Source organism: Nuphar pumila, chromosome 7 (genome assembly GCF_984573655.1).
Source record: "Nuphar pumila chromosome 7, dmNupPumi1.hap1.1, whole genome shotgun sequence".
In the NCBI taxonomy this organism is placed as follows: Eukaryota; Viridiplantae; Streptophyta; class Magnoliopsida; order Nymphaeales; family Nymphaeaceae; genus Nuphar; species Nuphar pumila.
Window position 1 is genome coordinate 11,792,476 of NC_143255.1, and position 22,037 is coordinate 11,814,512.

General features: G+C 38.4%; 1 protein-coding gene across 1 annotated transcript in view; it reads left to right on the forward strand.

The window, feature by feature from the left end:
• Nucleotides 1-1,364: 1,364 nt before the first annotated feature.
• The window catches only part of LOC149831141 (laccase-14-like), a 40,947-nt gene continuing 20,274 nt past the window's right edge, over nucleotides 1,365-22,037 (forward strand). The window contains exons 1-3 of the mRNA XM_090012946.1: nucleotides 1,365-1,479; nucleotides 4,837-4,875; nucleotides 6,546-7,493. Coding sequence (XP_089869072.1) covers nucleotides 1,365-1,479; nucleotides 4,837-4,875; nucleotides 6,546-7,493 — 1,102 coding nt within the window. The remainder of the gene's footprint in view (nucleotides 1,480-4,836; nucleotides 4,876-6,545; nucleotides 7,494-22,037) is intronic.

Here is a 22,037-nt window from a genome sequence, read left to right on the forward strand (position 1 = left end):
TTTGTTTTTACCAATGGCAAGTAAAAAACGTGCTTCATTTTTTTTTCACACATGATACACATGCACACTATTATTTATCTGTATAGATTGACGAGGGCCTTTTCAAATCCAACATCTCTCTCTCTTACACACAAACACAAATATATGGCTATATTGTTGGACTAGGTCCAACCCATTTAGGTGACCCGGTTTGACACCATTGAGAAGATAGTGGGTGAAAGTTACCAGGTAACTGCCTCTTTCCCCATTATATAAGAGGGTTGGCTGCTGCTAAGATGATGAGAGTTTTGCTACCGTCTACCCAAATTCCACGTACAGATGACTTGTTATAGGGTCTTGCTCATCGTGGGCATCGATTGAACGAGGAAAATGGTAAACACTCGCACGCATACTGTGTAGCATCAACAGATACGCTTGCAGGTATACTTTCTGTGTATGTTGATGCACGTAATGCCAACATTGGGTTATGGGCCCACTACCATGCATACCGCTACGCATGGGTGCGTGCGGGTCTGCAGGCATTTGTTGCGACTGTCGTCGTGGGGTGACGTAAGTCGCAGGTTGACGGTGACAGTCACTGTGAGATAACTATTTTTCCAGCAGTCTGTCGTCGTGAGGCGACTGCAAAAGAGTGAAACTGTCACCATGGAGCAATAGTGTTTCCCGGCAGCCAGTCAATATTGGTCGCCAGTACATGACTATTGTCATTGTGATATGACTGTTATTCTCGGCAGACTGTCACCGAAAGCAACAACTTTTTTGGGCAGGTTGTTGCCATGGGGAAACAGCCTTCACCGGCGACAGTGCCATCCTGATGTGATCGTTCGTCGTCATGGGGCGACGTTGGTCATCGAATGATGGTGACAATCGCCGTAGGATGACTGTTTTTCTCGACAACTGTACGTCGGTGGCGGTTGTAGCCCCAGCGACCCTCATTAGAAAAAATAGACCGAGGGTTTTACCTATGGCCATCGAGCTGCAGGCAGTCTTGCTGGCAATAGGTTTTGCCTCAGGATGTCGCCAGGGTTGTCACCTGGAGCGTCGCCACAAACGTCGTCGGGGGGGGGGGGGGAGGATTGTCGGCGTCCGTATGGCAACGCATGGAATCCGAGGATTAAAACCCCCTTTCTCTGCTCCTTCAGTCGTGGGGCTGCAGTGGAGTCAACCATCATTGGGGGAAACGAGCTGATCGTTGTGGGGCGATATGCCGAAAGGGGCGGCCATTGAGTCGTTGTGCCGGGGAAGTCCCTCGACCGCAAGGGCCGTCGCCTGAGATCCCCGGTGACATTGGGTTGCAGGGTGGTCGGCCTGCGCCGAGGTCACTGCAGACGTCGTCGGGGCTAGAATGGGGTTGAGATCGTTGGATGACCGACGTCTGCCCCCCTACTCCTTCAGTCATTGGGTTGCAATCTCGTCTGCCGTCGTCGGAGACCGTCCGGGGAATGATGGTTGGCGGCCTCGCCGGCACCGATGGCAGATGTGATCGGTCACCGGAGCACTAACATTTTTCGGTATAGTAATGGCCGACCTCCAGACCGGGTGGCCGATAGAGGAACTCTTTCGTAGGAAAGGGGGGTGACCTTCGTTGGTGGTTGCCATGGAGCCCTCGCCGGTATGTGTTACTGTGGGGCATCACCGGAAGTGACCATTGCCAACTGGGCACCAGTGTCAGTCGTCGTACGTCATCGTGGGGCAACGTGGGGTTGATCGGTGGTGCGGATCGCCGACAGGCGGCGTGGTAGTTCCCACAAAATGTCGTATCAATAGGGTCGGCCAATATGGTAGTTCCCCAAAATAGATTTCTTTGTCCAATTGTGATCCTTCCCAAATCCACGGAAGGGTGTTGGACTGCGGGCATCTCTTAATACATCTGGAAAAGTATCGCAATCTTCTTAGAATCTCTATGCCAGACAATCTTGTGGATGGACCTTCCATTTCAGTTGTGCCTGCTCTAAACGCATTCCTTTGTCATCGGAACGGATGGTCGCTGGGTAGAAATCGACGATGGCACTCAAACCAGCAAAGCTTTCTTCCATGCGTCAATCCAAAAGCGTTGGAATCCTCCATGCAGTACGGACATGCCAACCTCCCATGTGTGCTTCAACCAGATAACATACCATATGCAGGAAAGTCACTGATTGTCCATAGAACAACGGCCTTCATATTGAAATTTTATTTTTTGTGGGCATCATATGTGGTAACACCGTCATCCCATAGCACTTTTAGTTCATCAATCAATGGCCTTAAATATATATCAAGATTTTGGCCAGGTGAGGTCGGACCAGGGATCAACAGAGACAAGAAAAGATTTGGACATTTCATACACAAGCTTAATAGGAGGTTGTATGGAGTTACAAATACTAGCCAGCATGAGTATGGAGTTGATCTACCCCCAAATAGATTAAATCCATCTGTACATAGACCGAGTCTAACATTTCGCACTTCCATTGCGAAGTTCTGATGAGTACGATCAAAGTGCTTCCAAGCTTTACCGTCAACAGGATGTGTGATCTTGTTTTCATCATGTCGAACTTTATTTGCATGCAATCTCATGTGTTTAGTTGTCCTTGAAGACATATACAATCGTTGCAATCTAGGAGTGATAGAAAAGTAGCGGAGCGACTTGTATGAAACTTTCTTTGATCTCGTGCTACCATTGCCTCTTATCTTTGGCTTGAACCGAGGATGCCCACATGACGGGCATGATATGTTGTTTTCCTGATCCTTGAAATACAACATGCAGTGATTTGGACAAGCATCAATCTTTTTATACCTTATACCTAGAGCGTTGACCATAACTTTCGCACAATACAAATTTTGTGGCAATTTCTCATCCTTGGGCAGCATACTCTTCACAATCATGCACAAACGGTCAAAACATGATTGACTCAAATTATACTAGGACTTTAAATTCATTAGTTGAAGAACTGCAGACAAGATAGTGTGACTCTCGCAACCGTTCCAAAGTGGCTCATCAGCATCTCTAAGTAAATCATAAAATTTACTAGCTGCATCGTTTGGTGATTCTTCATCTACTGCAGTTCTTACATCACTAGGACTCATAGCAGAACCCGGTTTTGTTCCTGCGGCATCAAATATCAAATCCATATATGGATTATCGTGCACCACATTCACCCGTGCATCAAAATTGTTTCTAAATTCTTCTCCATGAAACGTCAAATTCTGATAATCACTCACAAAACCCTTCCCGTATAGGTGATGTCTAACGCCATGAGGTTCTACAAATCGATTATTCTTACAAATCTTGCAGGGACACATAATCTGACCTATGGGATCCACTGTACTGACACTTGCCATTGCAAATTCAATAAAACTTTCAACACCATCCATATATTCATGCGATAACTCATTGTTCACTATCCTACGGTACATCCATTCACGGTTTGCAGTCATTTTATCGTATGATGTTACGAATAATAAGCTAACCAGTTAAAAGAGAACCATCAGAATACTATGATGAAGAAAATATCAAATTTATCATGCAATATATGATGTCATACAATAACAAGAATTATGATGCATGCATTGATAACTTAATATTTTTATGTGCAAACTATTAATGACACGATACATTCATTTGAAGCATGCTTTCATTATACAATTTCACATGGAAGCCATAATCAAATTGAAAGTAACTACATGCAAGCATGGATACAATTACATCAAACATTGCAATACATCGAAATCATTCATATCAAACAAATATCAAACATGTACCTACAGTAAACACACTCCAATATTCCACTAACTACTACCATGCCTAGCATGGAATCCGTACTCCAAAAATATGAACACTTCTATTCTCATACATTAAAATCATGCTCAGCATGATCTCTGAACTCCAACAAAGCATCCCTAGATATCAACAACTAAGTGAGTGTGTGAACAATAAAGTGTTACATCCAATAAATTAAATAACATGTGATGCGCTTGCATCACTTACTCACCACGGGTATTTACCCGATTTGCATTGTTTTTGTCACTTACTTACCATGGGTGGCTGAGCACAAGCGGGTTCCGTTGAGAAGTCTGCAAAAAACACTGTTTTAAAATAAAGTCACCACCTGCCGAAAAAAAAATTGAGGCAACTGAAAACATCTTGCATAGGCCTTGAGAAGCCCAGCACCCAATGACCTACCGAAACCCATGGGGTCGACCCCCTGCCGGAAAACGCAGGTGGTCGACCCCCTGACGGAAAACGCAGGGGGTCGACCCCCTGCCGGAACCGCAGGGGGTCGACCCCTTGCCGGAAAAAGCAAATTACCTGCGCGTCTCCGGGCGGCGGTGGAAGGCTGACGGGGATCGGCAGCCGGCGAACGGTGGACGGTGGGGGCCAGAGAGAGGCCGACGGGACGGAGGGGGGGCGGGAGGGAGAGGGCAGAGGGCCGGAGCGGGAGCAGCGAAAGAAGAAAAGAAAAAGAGGGTTGGGATTAGGGGTTATGCGACATTTAGCGACGCATTAATTCTGTCGCTATGCCGCCGTAAATCCAAACACGAAAAATGGCGACGGAATATATTTCGTCGCCAATTCCGTCGCTAAATCGCGACGGAATATATTTCGTCGTAAAAGACGTCACTAAATGGTGCGTCCATTACGACAAAATATTTTCTCGCAAAATCCGTCTGTAATTAGCGACGGGATATATTCCGTCACTATTTTCGTAAATTTCATTGATTATATCGACGGATGTGTTTCTCTCATTAATCTGTCGCTAACTAGCGACAGAATAATTCCGTCGCTAACTAGCGACGGAATAATTCCTTCGCTAATCACCTATTTTCTTGTAGTGATACTCTGTGGCTCATTTTCAGCAGATACACTTGTAGGTACGCTTTCTGTGTATGTTGATGCAGGTAATGCCAACATATATACGACCCAATAGGTAACTCGAGTTCGGCATGAATGTTCGATTTTTTGTTCAAAAATAAAGTACGATGACATGGTTGTTTTGAATATAGTAATCAATAAAGAACTATGTCTTGATGTTTTAATATATAAAATTGTATTTTTACGGAAATATTATTAAATAATAATAAAATAATAATTACAAATATTAAATAAATGTCAACACATGTCATAGCTGTGGTGGGGTATCATAGCGTGTCTGATTCGTGCTAGGCATGACTCGCCCCTAATTGGTGTGTCATTGTGACGCAGCATTCATACTGACATATAGATAGAAAGGTTGCATGTACAACTTGTGTTTTTGTTTCCCCAAAAGACCAAACTTCACATGACAAATTAAGCATTTGCTATCAAAAAAAAAAATTAAGCATTTGCGCTCATCCTAAAATGGTCATTCCCAGTGTGGTCCTGTATTCTAGGGTGCTGGAAAGGGGTGGAGTAGAGATGGTCCTAACTTTTTGCCTTTTACAATAAGTGGACATTTTGCATGATTTTATGTCCGAAAAATAAATTTGAATCCTAAAAGAAACACACCATGTGTGATCTCATATGTCAGGGTGTTGGGGATGGTACTAACCTTCTGAATTTTTCAACAAGTGGACATTTGTCCTGATCCTATCTCCCAAAATAAATTTGAAAATTACTAGATTTTGTGAGCTTTTGCGTCTCAGCATGAGGAATGCAGCTGTTATTTTATTGAATTTTAGCAAAACAAGAGAATGACAAGTTAAATTCTAATATTTTGTTAAAAAATAAAATGAGCCTCTATACTTGTTAATTGTTCTTTTAAGTTATAAAATATTATAAATAGTTAAATAAATCCTTGTATGGATCCATGATATGCATTCTTTTCTAATAGGTGCATTTGAATGTGTATCTTCTTACAACATTTTTTCTGCATGCGTAATCCTTGATCCCATTGTATATCACTCTGTTAAGTATATGAGAAATCTGAAATTTTAAGTTTTTTTTTCTCTCTCTCTCACTTTTGGGGGGTGGGATGTTGTCCATAGGTTATTGGGGAACAATGATGTACTTTATCACCTTTCAAGGAGTCAGCTAGTACATATTTAAATACTCAATAATTTGTGAAGTTGATAGTTTAAAACCTTGTTTGCTGGAAACCGTCTACACCTTTTTTCATTTTGAATTGACCACATGTATTCAAAGTTTGATTTTCATTTGTTAAGCTTTTGAAACAGGGATGTCAACGGATTTGATATATAGGATATCCTACTATTCTAAATCCGATTAGTTGTATTTGGTTAAGAAAACTGAAACCGATTAACACTTGGATTTGGATTCGGTCTAAAATTTCATAGTTGAATCCAAAAGATATTTGATTCCAACCAATGGATATCCAAATCCCATTACATGTATTTTTTCAGATTTGGTATTAGATTTTTCTCATCCAAATCCTAATCTGGATCTGAGTCTGATTAGCTAATATCTGATTTGTCAGATTTGGTATTGACTACATCTGATCCGAATCCTAACTGTTTATGTCCCTATCTCGAAAGAATTCTTCTTTACTCCAACAGTAAAATGGCATAATGATTGATAGAAAATTAGTTTCTAACTTATCTAACATGTTCCTTGATCCTTTTCTTCTTTGCAGAAACTACTCGATTTCAGTTTGAGCATGGAAAAGTTTACCTTCTTCGCCTTGTCAATGGTGCAATGTCTGATGCGCTCTTCGTCGCCATAGCAAATCATACACTCACAGTTGTTGGTAGAGATGGATCCTATCTTAAGCCTTTTGATAATGAATATGTCATAATAAGCCCAGGACAAACGATGGATATTCTTGTACAAGCCAACCAGCAGAAACAACTTTATTATATGGCTGCTGCTCCTTACATTTCTAGTGATGAAACGGCCTACGCTGATGACACTGTAGCCACAGCAATAATTGAATATCAGGGCCACAACACTTCCCAAGCCTCACTCCCATTTCCAAGCCTTCCAGCAACTGATGATATCCATGCAGCATATGCATTTTCTATCCAAGAGCGAAGTCTTGCATCCAAGGATCATCCTATTGATGTTCCACAGGAAATGGACTCAAGGTTTGTCTTTACTATATCAATGAATATTGAGCTTTGCCCTAATGCCAGCTGCAAAGGTATAAATGGGACAAAGTTTGCCTCCAGTATGAACAATATATCATTCATTAATCCATCAATTGACATCCTAAAAGCATACTACCAAAGCATCAATAATGTTTACACAACTGACTTTCCAAGCATTCCACCATATATGTTCAATTTTACGGATTCCACTTCTGATGAAGCTCTCCTATATCCTGAGATTGGTACAAGAGTGAAGGTGTTGAACTATAATGAAACAGTTGAGATTGTGTTTCAATCGACGGCACTACTAAGAGCAGATAATCATCCCATGCATCTACATGGATATGATTTCTATGTAGTTGGACGAGGTTTCGGAAACTTTCATGACAATATTGACCCATTGAATTACAATTTGGTTGACCCTCCATTGGAGAACACAATCGCAGTTCCATACATAGGATGGGCTGCTGTGAGGTTTAGAGCAAGCAACCCAGGTATTATGTTACATCACTTCTCTTTCCATTACATGTTTTTGCATAGTAGTACTTACAATTGATTGTGACTGTGTCTTGCAGTAGTATGGCAGAATCTGTCCTCCTTATGCTATGTCGACATGTTTATGTTGCTAAACTTAGTTCTATGTTTCCAAAATTATTTTGTGGTCCATTTTAACTGTCAATAAAACACATAATTCATTTATATATGCTTCTACTGTTCAAGCTAGTTTGTTATTCATAGACTATTCTTGCTAGCAAATGTCAAACACTGGAAGTGTCCTGGCTGCATTTTGCTAATTGAGTCATCTTACCCAGCAAAACAGAACTCACTAGAAGAGTTTGTGATATATATATATATATATATATATATATATATATATATAGTAGAGCGTAGGTGCTTGCTATACAGACGGGTTTTTATGCTCTTCTGATGTTTTTTTCGCAGCTCTGACCCCATAAATGTGTTGGGCATGGTCAATTTACAAGGAATCCATACCTGGATCAGGTGTTTTCGATGAAAAAATGATATTTGAAGCCTTAAAATTTTACAAAGATTTTGGACCATTGATTTTTTGAAACGTATAAAAACCCACCCATGTGTCGGAATCAAACACTTCAAAAGCTGATCCTTGTAAAATCAAGTACAGAGATCACATCTGAACAGGCAGCATTAAAAAAAACAAAAAAAAACACAGGAAGAGCATAAAAAACCATCAATCACGTATCGCAAGCACCTAATGTTCAAGCACCTATGCTGTACTATATACATATATATATATATATATATGTGTGTGTGTGTGTGTGTGTGTGTGTGTGTGAAAGCAATACGCTTGTTTCTATCAGTTGATCTACCAAATATATTCCAAATCTGCTAAACAAAAGGACAGAGGAAATTTTCAGTGTTGTCAATGCATTAAACTGGGGGCTGGACTCTGATCTAACCTGAGAAGGTATTACTTTGGGCACATTTTGGGAATCCAAAACCTTACATTACTTACCCTCTTAGATCTAAATCGCACTCACCAATTGGGTTAAACATGAATCCTGTGTAACGGTGTCCTGCTTGACCCAGATCTAGTACATTCCTTTTGGGTTGAGTTGATAAAATACATATCAAAACAAGAGCACTACCACAAAGTCAAACAAGTGTACGGAATATTATGTATAGGCTGGGAATGCTACAACCCAACCTTGATTTGAATTTGAGGGTGAAGCCATGTTAGCTTGGAAGTAATTGCTATCAACCTAGTTAGTTATTATGATCTCTCTCTCTCTCTCTCTGCACTTAGGGAAAAGCTGACATTGATAGGCTCCCAGTTGGTAAAACCAATGTCAGTATCGCTATCGGCCCTGAATCGTTTGGCCACCGATTCAGCTGTATTGGCAGATACCGATTTTCAAGTAAATCTTTCTGTATTGGCCAAAAAATTAATAAAAAAATATTATGTATCAATCATAACGTAACACGTTAAAATTATTAAAACCAATGTCAGTATCACCCCCTGAATCGTATCGAATTTTCTGCCGGTACGATGCGTATGGGCCTATACTCACCAATATTGGTAACATTGGGTAAACTCTTGAGGCCCCTCCTACCAATCCAGTGCACCCATTTTGGACCTTGCAGAAAGGAACACCCTTTGTAGGTTTCCAACTCTCGGCATATTGCCAATTTGATCATGTATGGGTACCAACGGAATCATGTCTTGCGGCAAAAGGCAAAAACTCAACGATCTGAATAGCCGTAACTGAAGAGTTTGGTGATTACACATTGGTATTTCACAGTTTATTCATTTTTGTTGCTAAGATCCTTCACAATCAAAATGGATCTCAATAGGCCCCTAGTTTTGAAATGTTGTTACACTGCCTTCTGAAGCGGACGCAGTGCTCATTTGGATCTCCATGCGCTTCTTCACCTAACAGTCAAAATTAATAGGTAAGGCTGGTGAACACATCTCCGCATGACCACTTCACTTAATATTACAATGAGAATGACAAGCCAAAAGCATGAACAGTATAAACATTTATATGAAAATTACCAAAATTTAAATGAAACATCACCACCATACTTTTCCTTCCCCTTGGCTTTTAGTTTTTTCGGATATTCAAGGTAAGTGTACCCGAAACTTTTAATCCTTCAAATATAATTTGCTCTTGGGACACTTTCCATCTGATGTAACTCGAAATCACAAGATGGGTAGTGTGGCTTCGAATCGCATGAGTAAAATGCCTTTAAATTTTAAATATGGCTTCAAATCTCACTGCCGTATTTTCTCATGTTTACTTGCAGATGAGAAATTCAGCTAATGAGAATCGTTTTTTCACCATTGCGAGAGAATAATTCTCATTTTTGGGCCAAGCAAATGTTCAATTAATTTTTACAAAGATGCTACATAAAATGGCCTCCCGAAGAACAGAAGAATTGGAAAAAAAACATACAGACAAACATACACCACCACCTCAAAGTCCTATATATTCATGACAAAGGGCATTGGGACAGGATTTTGTCAAACTCAAACCTCCAGGTAACCCAAGGGAAGAAAAAGCCACCTAATTTTTTACTAGATACACTACAAAAAAAGTTCTTTACTGGAGCAAAACTTGCGCCAGTAAAGACAGGGAAAAGCGCCAGTAAAGATGTTTACAGGCACTCGCGTTGTGTCAATCAGTGTGCCACAGTTGGTATTGTCAGTATAGCCTTTACTGGTGCAAAATATTCATGTCGGTAAACATTGTTTTTATTGGGGTTAAATTTGCGCCAATAAAAATCACTTTATTGATACTAATATGGTGCAAGTAAAGAGATTTTCTCACTTTTTAATAAAAGAAAATTATCATCTTTACTGACAATTTTTTTTTATGCCAATGAAGAGATTTTTTCACATTTTTAATTAAAAAATATAGTCTTTACTGGCACAATTTTTTTTTTTGCCTATAAAGATCTATTTATTGGAGCTAATATGGTATCGGTAAAGAGATTTCCTTACATTTTAATTAAAAAAATATTATCTTTACATGCACAGAAACTTTTCGCACCAATGAAGATCTCTTTTCTTGTGCATTTTTTGCACTAGCAAAGATGATTTTTTTTTTCATTTTCTAGTTATCAATATGTTCATACATATATTCATTTATAACCTACTCATACATATATTTAATAATATATACTTGTTCATTCATTTATTTACACTACAAGAAAAATGCCAATTAGCGACGAAAGTCTGCGATGGATTTTTTCCGTCACAACTTTGCGGCGGATTAACGAGAGAAACCAAATCGTCGCTAAAATCCGTAATATTTATGAAAATAGCGACGAAAAAACTTTCGTCGCCCAATCCATCGCTAATTAGCGACGACAGGTTTTTGTTGCAATATCCACAGCACTTAGCGATGGAAGTTTTTCTGTCGCTACGTAGCGACGATGTTAGCGGCGAAAATATTCCATCGCTAAATGACATGTAACGTTGCGACAGAATTAGGCCGTCACCAAATCCGTCGTTAAGTTTCCCGTAAATCCCTAATCAGAACCCTTCTTTTTCTTTCCTGTTTCGTCTATCCCGCCCGACGCACTCCCTGGCCTGTCGTCCGCCGCCCGACGCACTCCCCGGCCCGCCGCCAGACGCACTCCCTGGCACGGCGCACTCCTCGACCAAGTAAATGCCTCATTTTTTTTTTTCGACAGGGGTTCGCCCCCCCTGCCTAGTTTTTTTTTTTCGGCAGGGGGTCCCCCCCCCCCCCCCTTGCCTCGTTTTTTTTTTCTGGCAAGGGGTCGCCCCCCTGCCTCATTTTTTTTTCCGGCAGGGGGGGCGCCTGCCTCATTTTTTATTTCCGTCTGGGGGTCGCCCCCTTGCCTCATTTTTTATTTTCGGCAGGCGGTCGCCCACCTGCCCCATTTTTTATTTCTGACAGGGGGTCACCCCCTGCTTTTTCGGCCTCTTTTTTTTTCCGACAGGGGGGCAACCCCCTGCCTCATTTTTTTTTTCGGCAGGGGTTCGCCCCCGTGCCTTGTTTTTTTTTTATCCTGGAAGGGGGTCGCCCCCCCGCCTTATTTTTTTATTCGGGTAGGGGGTTGCCCCCCTGCTTTTCCGACAGGGGGTCGCCCCCCTGCCTCTTTTTTTTTCGGCAGGGGGGGCGACCCTCTGCCTCATTTTTTTTTCCTGCCAGGGGGTCGCCCCTCCTGCCTCATTTTTTTTCGGCAAGGGGGAAGACGAGTCGGGGGGCGCCGGGCGATCGCCGGGCGATCGCCGGGTTCCTGAACCACGGTATCACCCTGTGCCTGCCGCTATGGGGGACGATCACTGCCTCCGGAAACCTTGTACCGCTGTCGTATATCGTTGGCCTACTGACTGGCCGACTGAACTCGAGGGAGGTCGGGCCGAATGGAGAGGTGGTCAACGCCCGGGAGGCATTCCGCCTCGCCGAAATCCCGTCCCACTTTGATATTTATTCTAAATTTTTTCCTTTCGGCAGAGGGTGACTTCATTTTAACACAATGTCTCTTGCAGATTTCTCAACGGATCCCGCTTGTGCATTTTAACACAATGCGTGACTACTTCCATGAAACAATTGCCGACGTTCTCCAGGATGAGTTCAACAGTTTTTTGCAAAACAGGAGAACTTCGTTTGCAGGTGCCTCTCAGGTATAAAAGTTTCATGTGATGTATTGCATGTCGTTAGATTTCATATAACTTTGATTGTCTTAACTTAGGTGCATTACATATAATTTATTTCAGTATATTTTGTTTATCAATGCTGACCTTTTATATAATATTTCAGTATAATATTTTTACTGCCTTAGAGCACATATGAGCATGATATAATCACGTATACAATTTTTTGTCTGCCTTAGAACACATATGAGCATGGTAAAATCACATATGAAATTTTTTTACTGCGTTTGAACACATATGAGCACGATTGAATCACATATACAGTTTTTTTACTGCCTTTAGAACAAATATGAGCATGGTAGAATCACATATACAGTTCTTTTACTGCCTTTAGAACACATATGAGCATGATTGAATCACATATACAGTTTTTTGTCTGCCTTAGAACACATATGAGCATGGTACAATCCTATATACAGTTTTTGACTGCCTTAGAGTACATATGAGCATGGTAGAATCACATATACAGTTTTTTGTCTGCCTTATAACACATATGAGCATGGTAGAATCATATATACAGTTTTTTGACTGCCTTAGAGCACATATGAGCATGATAGAATCACATATACAGTTTTTTTGACTGCCTTAGAGCACAAATGAGCATGGTAGAATCACATATACAGTTTTTGACTGCCTTAGAGCACATATGAGCATGATAGAATCACATATACAGTTTTTTTTACTGCCTTAGAGCACATATGAGCATGATATAATCACATATGCAGTTTTTTGCCTGTCTTAGAACACATATGAGCATGATAGAATCACATATGCAGTTTTTTGACTACCTTAGAGCACATATAAGCATGATAGAATCACATATACAGTTTTTTTGACTGCCTTAGAACACATATGAGCATGATATAATCACATATAAAGTTTTTTGTCTGCCTTAGAGTACATATGAGCATGATAGAATCACATATAAAGCTTTTTTACTGCCTTAGAATACATATGAGCATGGTAGAATCACATATACAATTTTTTTACTGCCTTAGAGCACATATGAGCATGGTAGAATCACATATACAGTTTTTTTACTGTCTTTAGAACACATATGAGCATGGTAGAATCACATATACAGTTCTTTTACTGCCTTTAGAACATATATGAGCATGATTGAATCACATATAAAATTTTTTTACTACCTTAGAATACATATGAGCATGATATAATCACATATACAGTTTTTTGCCTGCCTTAGAACACATATGAGCATGATAGAATCACATATACAGTTTTTTTACTGCCTTAGAGCACATATATATGAGCATGATAGAATCACAAAAATATTTTTTTTTACTGTCTTTAGAACACATATGAGCATGATTGAATCACATATAAAGTTTTTTTACTGCCTGAAAACAAATATTAACATGGTAGAATCACATATACATTTTTTTGACTGCCATAGAGCACGTATGAGCATGATTGAATCACATATAAGTTTTTTTTACTGTCTTAAGAGCATATATGAGCATGATAGAATCACATATAAAGTTTTTTTACTGCCTTAGAACACATATGACCATGGTAGAATCACATATACAGTTTTTTTACTGCATTAGAACACATTTGAGCATGATAGAATCACATATAGAGTATAATTTATTTCAGCATATTTTGTTTATCAATACTGACCTTTCTTTTCTCGTGTAGGTTGCTGGCGATAATCAGCGTAGTGGAGCTAAAGGGACAGATCGAGACAATGAACAAGAGGACGCACAAAATCTTGGCGATGATTAGATTCATGTGTTGAATTTGTTCTACCTTCTTTTTGTTTCAAAAATGTAAATGTTGAATTGTAAATAATTAGAACTTGCGAATTTTATAGTGGATCGATTAATTGTTTTAGTTTCCTTTTATATGTATTTTGATGTGTACTTTGTTTTTTATTCACAGGAAATATAAATTGTACAAGAAATATAAATTGTATCACGAGAAATTTTTTCTCGATATTTAATTTTCAAATATTTTTTAAATTTTTTTCCTTGTTTAAGACGGATTCGCGACGGATATATCCGTCGCTAATTACTATTAGCGTTGAATGTAGCGACGGATTAGCGACGACTATAAATTCGTCGCAAAACCAAAATCTTCGTTTAGTAATGACTGCCATGCGACGGATGTTGGCATTTGTTATTCCGTTGCAGCTTAGTGACGAAACTGGCGACATATAAGTGTCATCGCTACTTAGCGACGGAATGGGCGACAGATATATTCCGTCGCTAATTAGCGTCAAAAAATTTGTGATGGAAGCTATCCATCGCTAAATTGTTTAGCGATGGATTTAGGTCGTCGCTAATCCACAGGTTTCTTGTAGTGTCATGAACTTGCTTATATATTTAATACTAAATAGTTGTTCATTTATTGATTCATTCATAAACCTGCTGATATATTCAATATTATATACGTGTCCATTCATTTATGAACCCACTTATATATTCAACAATATATGCATGTTCATTCATTCATGAACCTGCTTGTACATTCAATATTGTATACATGTTCATTAATTCATGTATGAACCTGCTTCTACATTCAATACTATATACTTGATCATTCATTCATTCATGAACATTCAGTAATATATAAATTTAATTCTATATTTAATACTAAATAGTTATTTATTTATTCATTCATTCATAAACCTACTTATACATTCTATATTATATACATGTTCATTCATTCATTCATTCATTCATTCATAAACTTGGTTATACATTCAATACTATATACATGTTCATTCATTCGTTCATGAACCTGCTTATACATTCAATACTATATACATGTTTATTAATTCATTCATGAACTTGCTTATACATTCAATATTATATACATATTCATTTATTCATGAACCTGCTTATACATTCAATACTATATACGTCTTCATTCATTCATGAACATACTTATACATTCAATAATATATACTTATTCATTCATTCATTCATTCATTCATTCGTGAACCTGCTTATTCATTCATTGAATATAAAAACTGCTTATACATTCATTGAATACAAAAATTGCTTATACATTAATTCATTTATGAACCAAATCATTCATTAACTATAAAACCTGCTTATATATTCATTTATTCGTTTATCCAATCATTCATTTATTCATACATACACTATTATATCTCTTCATTTGGCTCTCAATAACTACATTCTTCATAACTCTAATATTCATGATTAAAACCCTACAAAAAATACAACATGCAAAGCATTCATACACACTACTATATTTCTTTCTTCAACCCTCCATAACTTCAATATTTACAATTAAAACTTTGCAAGAAACACAACATGCAAAGCATTCATACACACTACTATATTTATTCCTTTAACCCTTCATAACTCCAACATTTATAATAGAAACCATGTAAAAGCATATGCAAAGCATTCATACACACTCTACTATATATCTTCACTCATTCCTCCATAACTACATCCGCCATAACTTCAACATTAACAACTACAATATTCACATAACATTTGCTGTAGGAGGAGACTTAAAGGTCAAACTAGTATAAAAAAAAAAAGCATGCATATAAACAATATCAAATAATAGACAAAAATAAATAAATTTTGTCTCAAATATATACAAATAATTTCAAAGTTCATGAATTACATGGAAGAGACATACTTTGTAAACCATACTTGTATACGAGGCCTGCAAATAAACATAGATGAAAGAATTATGGGCGCGCACACACACACACACACACACACACACACACATATATATATATATATATATATATATATATATATATATATATATATATATATAAAGTTTGAATAATTTTGGAGTTCATGAAATAATAATGATGAAATTGGTTTATAGTGTCTTCAACTCCTCAATAAAATGTTGCAAAAACAAATTAATAGCGTTTCCAAGAGAATTTGGCCTAGGAATAGGCAAAGACACATTATGTAAGATTTCTTCATACACATCCATGAAGGCAAGTTGTATGCAATGATAAGGACAGTCCATATGTTGTGAGTAGTACTCAAAGTTCTGTAGGGATTGAAACCAATACTTGCCAATCTAAATCTAACATTATGACTATCAACTATAAATGATGGATGAGCAAGATCAAAAGATTTTCACACATATGAGTCTATTAGATGCCTTAAACTACCATATTTAACATGACCTTCATGGCACATCATTTGAAAAGCAGTCTTCATTGACATAAACACATCACCTTCTAAAAATCTATTGCACATTATATGATCGAAAACATCTTGCACTGCCTGCCATAAGAGATTAATACACATTCGACATGGGCACTTGATCTTTCCTTCGCATACTACATTTGCATTATTCAACATTTTTTGATGTTTCTGTAATTTATGGATAATTAAATTTGGAGCCATTATTCATGAAATTCAAGTTCTAATTGCTTTCGTATCAAAATTTCGAAGAGAACAATTTTTGTTTCATTGAACACGGAGTTGATTTGAGTTTGGAGCGAGCCCAACAAGTTCTATGCATATTTTGGTTAATTCAGGAGAGTTTCAAGGGTATTTTGGATCCGAAGGACATTGTCATCCAATTTTGTATTGACCAAGCCATTCAACTGCATGATGGTCATAGTTGACCACTTTCAGTTTGACTGAGTGGCATGTTGGTTAATTCTAAAGATAACCAAGGGTTAGAATGGGTTTGAGGGACTGAGTGGCATGCAAGGCCATTTTTAACCTTTTGGGGATTGAGCTGCCACCCAATTCAACCAACCCCAGTAGGTCAAACCTGCCAGGGTATGCAGAGACCACCAAAGTGGTTGAGCTCGTTGAGGGATATGTTAATCTAACTAGGATTTAGACCTAGTTAACCTAATAAAAAGCTAATTAGGGCCCAAAGAGCCCTTTCTAGTTCGATTTTAGATTGGGTCTTAGTGGATACAATCCAGGATTCGACTCAACCCAGTTCTTTTCTTTTTAAGTAACCCAACATCTCTCTCTCTCAACCCCTTTCACGAATTGCCATCTCTCATCTCTTTCCCTTCTCTTTTTCATTTGAACTCTCTCCCTCTCACTCTTCTTCTATTGTTGGAGCTACTAAAGTGAAATCTTCTCTTCCCATCCATCTTCTTCTTCGTGGAGCAGCATGGTGGAGTTTTGAATGGCATTGCAGTTTGTTAAGTTGCAGCCTTGGGTGGAGTGTTGTTGCATGGTGGATTCGCAAGGAAGCACCAACTAAGGTGGAGGATGTGTTGCAGCTTAGTGGATGTTGCGCGGGTTGAGAGTGTATGATTTATTATGTTTGTAGACCTATACCTGTCAAAAATAGCTAGTACAAGTAGGAGCTTAATCCCCCTTTTCGCGGTAGTAGCATTGTTTATAAATTTTTTGAATGGTAAATAACAGGATTCGATGAAATCCTTTTTAAATTATTGGGGACACCATATGAGAGCCTCGAACATCCTTCGCATGACAAGAAGGTAGAATCTAGGCAAGTTTTTTGATCTCTGTAGCTCAAATTGCACCATCGAAACACTCGAGTATGCAATGAAGATTAATAGTGTATAAGTACCCATTCTTTAAAATGATAAAACTTGAAATAAAATGAATGATCAGAAAATCATCTTTTTGGGGTTTGGAGACTCGTTAAGCTTTTAAGCTCTTCCTTGATCCTTGGGATGCTCCTGCATAGGGATGAAAATGGTTGTCGTCTTGCCAGTACTTTGCCACAAGTAGGCTAATTTGAGAGAGGATGATATGAAGTGGCTCAGACTTATTCTCTCTAGTATCAAAGCTTAGACAAAAAAAATTTAGATGCCTAGTTCCTAGGGGCCAACCCCTATTTATAGGACCCAGAATGGGATATGAGTCACGAAATTTCTTTGGATCTGAATCCAATCCTAGTGGATCTGAGTTTATCCCTACATGGAGATAAAACTCATTAAAGAGTGTCCTATCGAAAGGAAGCTCATCCAAGAGGAGACTTTCCGCGATGAAAAATGTGCAATGCGGTTAGAAAGGGATAGGGATAAGCCAAATGGCTTATCCACACATACGTTACAATGAACGATGAAGCAATTGTGCCATCCCCAATATTGAACAGTGGTTCGTTCTGCCATCCCATTACAGACGATAGTCTAGTGAACCATCATCAAAATAGATGGCCAAATCTCCTTCGCCATCCAAGTTTGAGGGATATGTGATTCCTTCTGGGTAACTGAAAACACATTTCAAAAGATGTCAGTAATCGAGCATCATAAAAATTTTGGTGTATACAGATGCCCTTCTTTGTTATTAACCGAATATGATTCGATTTATGACAAAGAAATAGACATGCCAAATTTTTTAAACACGACTGGGTTGTTGGGACCATACTTATTCTCACCAAATGAGGTCAGGCTAGTTTGAAAATCACTGGATTTTGAAGACCATTTGGGTCCTGCCGAACGAGATCGAGGCAGTGTTTTTGGAGGAAATCTAGGTCACCAAGACTGTGATTGGTCTCGTCAAATGTGGTCGGGCCAGTTTGAAAACCACTGTGTTTTAAATACCATTTGGGTCTCTCCAAACGTGGTCAGGCTAGTGTTTTTAGAGGAAAACTGGGTCATCGAGACCATGATTGGTCTCCACCAACAAGGTCATGCCAGTTTGAAAACCACTGGGTTTTAAGGACCATTTGGGTCCCACCGAACGAGGTCGGGCCAATGTTTTTAAAGGAAAATTGGGTCACCGAGACAATGATTGGTTTTGTCGAATAAGGTTGCGCTAGTTTGAAAATTATTGGGTTTAGGGGACCATTTGGGTCGCATCGAACGATGTCGGACCAGTGTTTTTAAAGGAAAACTGGGTTGTTGAGACTGTGATTGGTCTCGCCGAATGAGGACAGCCCAGTTTGAAAATCACTGACTTTTGGGGACCATTTTGGTCTTGCTGAACAAGGTTGGGCCAATGTTTTTCGAAGAAAATTGGGTCATCAAGACCATGATTGGTCTCATCGAATGATGTCGGCCCAGTGTTTTTGAAAAAAAAAAAAAAAGCCTGGGATAACAAGGGAAATGCCTCTTTCTAGGAATTGGAGGCAATCAGTAGGAGGTCGACTCAGACATGCCGCTTGTCATCCTCAAGTGGAATGACGGTCATGGAATGTCGTCCCCCAAACTGGACGACAGTCCAGGAATGTCGTCCCATACTAGACGGCCATCTAAGAATGTAATGTCGTAGGAAAACAATTTTTCTTGGTGTGGGCCTGCCGAGGTATTAGACTTTCAGTAGGAGTGGATTTCTTACCTTATATATTTTCTTTGAGCGTCTAGTTTTTTAACAATAGTGCATCAAAATCCCTGAGTTTTGACATGGACTCACCTGCAGTCATTGTCACTCTTAAGAAGAATGATATTTTTGTTACCAATCATCATTAAATCCATGCTCACCACCATATTCTTCATGGGCGATTGGTAAAAAAGATATTTTCTCTTTCTTTTTTTGGTTATCGTCTTATAGCCCTTTTATGCTTTTCTTCTACAGACCGATCGTGGATACAAGGAGTGATCACAACTCCTCATTGGTTTGATGAATGGTATACCAAACTTCAAACATTTCACCAACAGTTCTTCAAGGATTTTGAAATTTTTCTTGTCTGCCAGTTATCGAAGATGCCCATCAATGGTGCACTTCTTTCTGCCCTCATAGAATGCTAGAACCCTCACACGAACTCTTTTTAGGTCTCTTTCGGAGAAATGACCATCACCCTTGATGAAAAAATTTGCCTTCTAGGACTGTTTTATTTTCCTTCCCTGTATCCTTTAGATGGTTTTATGATAAGTCGCAGTACCATGAATTCTACAAAGTTCTTGTCTTCCTTGTTTGGTCATTCATACTGGGACACACAAAATCAGTATCCTCACATCATGCTTGAAGATCTCAAACAAGCCTTTCAACCTCGCACCTTTACATCCATTGTGCACGTGCAAAGAAGCATTTGTTGGAGAACTTTTACTTTTGTATTATGGAGCCTCTGCTTTTTCCTAACAGTGATCACCTCATGGACCTCAAATATATGCATACGCTGAAGAGCTGGTATGTTAACGGGTAAGAAAGTAGAATGCCTGAAGCATAAGAAATAGCTCGAGAACAAAGGTAATAAGTCATTTGTTTCTCATGAGTACAATTTGATCTATGTTTTATTACATAGTTGGTGGATTGATTCTGATGCCACGATTCACATTATCAACTATTTACAAGCATTTTTGAACAAAAGAGAACCAACATAGCATGAAAGAAGCATCTTCCCAAGAAATAAGATGTGTTTGCATGTCAAGAACGTTGGGACCTACAGAGTTGTGTTGGAGTCAGGATTCATTTTGGATTTGGTCAATACATTTTATGTTTCATCCTATAGTCAAGACCTTATTTTAATTTTAAAACTTAATAAGTTTGGTTTTGTTTTTAAATTTGAAAACTTCATGCTTATTATTGTTAAAAATTATATTCTTGTAGGTTCTGCATATGCATATGATGGTTTGTATCATTTGAAAACCAAATTCTAAATTCAAAAATCTTATACTTTTTCTAAAACAATGATTGACAATTAATGTGGCATAAAGGAGGATCAATCATATTTGTTTTGGCATCGAAGGTTAGGATACATTTCGAAAGAGAGAGTCCAATGACTTATGAAAGAAAAAATTCTTGGATCCCTTGATTTCACAGATACAAAACCATGTGTTGACTGCATAAAGGCTAAGCAGCCTAACACATATAAGAAAGATGCCAAACACAGCAATGAAAAATTGAAGATCGTGCATACAGATATTTGTGAGTCTTTTTTCCTGTATTATACAAGTAAAAAATATTTTATCATCTTTATAGACGATTACTCATGGTATATATATCTCTACTTATTATTTAAATTTTTTGAAATCTTTCAGGTTTTTAAGAACTTCAAGAAAGAAGTAGAGAAACAAATCAGTGAAGTTATTAAAGTAGTTAGGTCTGATAAAGGTGGTGAATATTTTGGTCGTTTCACTAAGATGGGACAAAAGGAAGGGTCATTAGTATTGTTTTTAAAAGAAAAAGGTATTGTACCTCAATATACCATGTTTAGTAGTGCTTACCAGAATGGTGTCGCTAAAAGAAGAAACCGTGTAATTAAAGAAATGGTTCGAGCAATTTTGAATCACTTAAATTTTATTTGACCTTGTGGGGTGAAGATCTTAGGACAACAGTGCATATTTTGAATAAGATTTCTACGAAGGTTATCTAAAAGATTCCTTGCAAGCTATGAATTGGTAGGAAATCTTGTTTGTCATATATGTGTATATAGGGATGTGTAGCTGAAGCTAAATTGTATAACCCACATATAAAAGCCTTTGATCCAAGGATGACTAGTGAATTATTCATTGGTTATCTAAAAATATCAAAGGAATTTTGGTTTTATTGTTCATCTCATACACTACAGATAATGAAAACAAATAAAACAAGATTTCTTGAAAATAGTTCTATTAGGATAGATGCATCTCAAAGTTTCAAATTTGAAAAAATGGAAGATTCATGTTTCATACCTGCGAAGGACAATGAACATCAATCCCAAATGGAACTTGTTGATGAAGATATACAACAACAGGATATAGAGGTTCATTTTGAACCACCTGTATGAAGGTCTTTGAGGACCAAAAAATTTGCTATTTATCCAGACTATGTGGTATATTTGCAAGAGCCCAATGATTTCATATGCATTGATGATGATCTCTTCATCTTTGCACAAACCATTGAAAGTGAAAGATCGACACATTGGATTAATGACATGAAAGAAGAACTTGACTCTATGACAAAAAACCAAGTGTGGTATCTTGTATCTCGACCTGATGGAGTAAGACCTATTGGTTGTAAGTGGATCTTTAAGA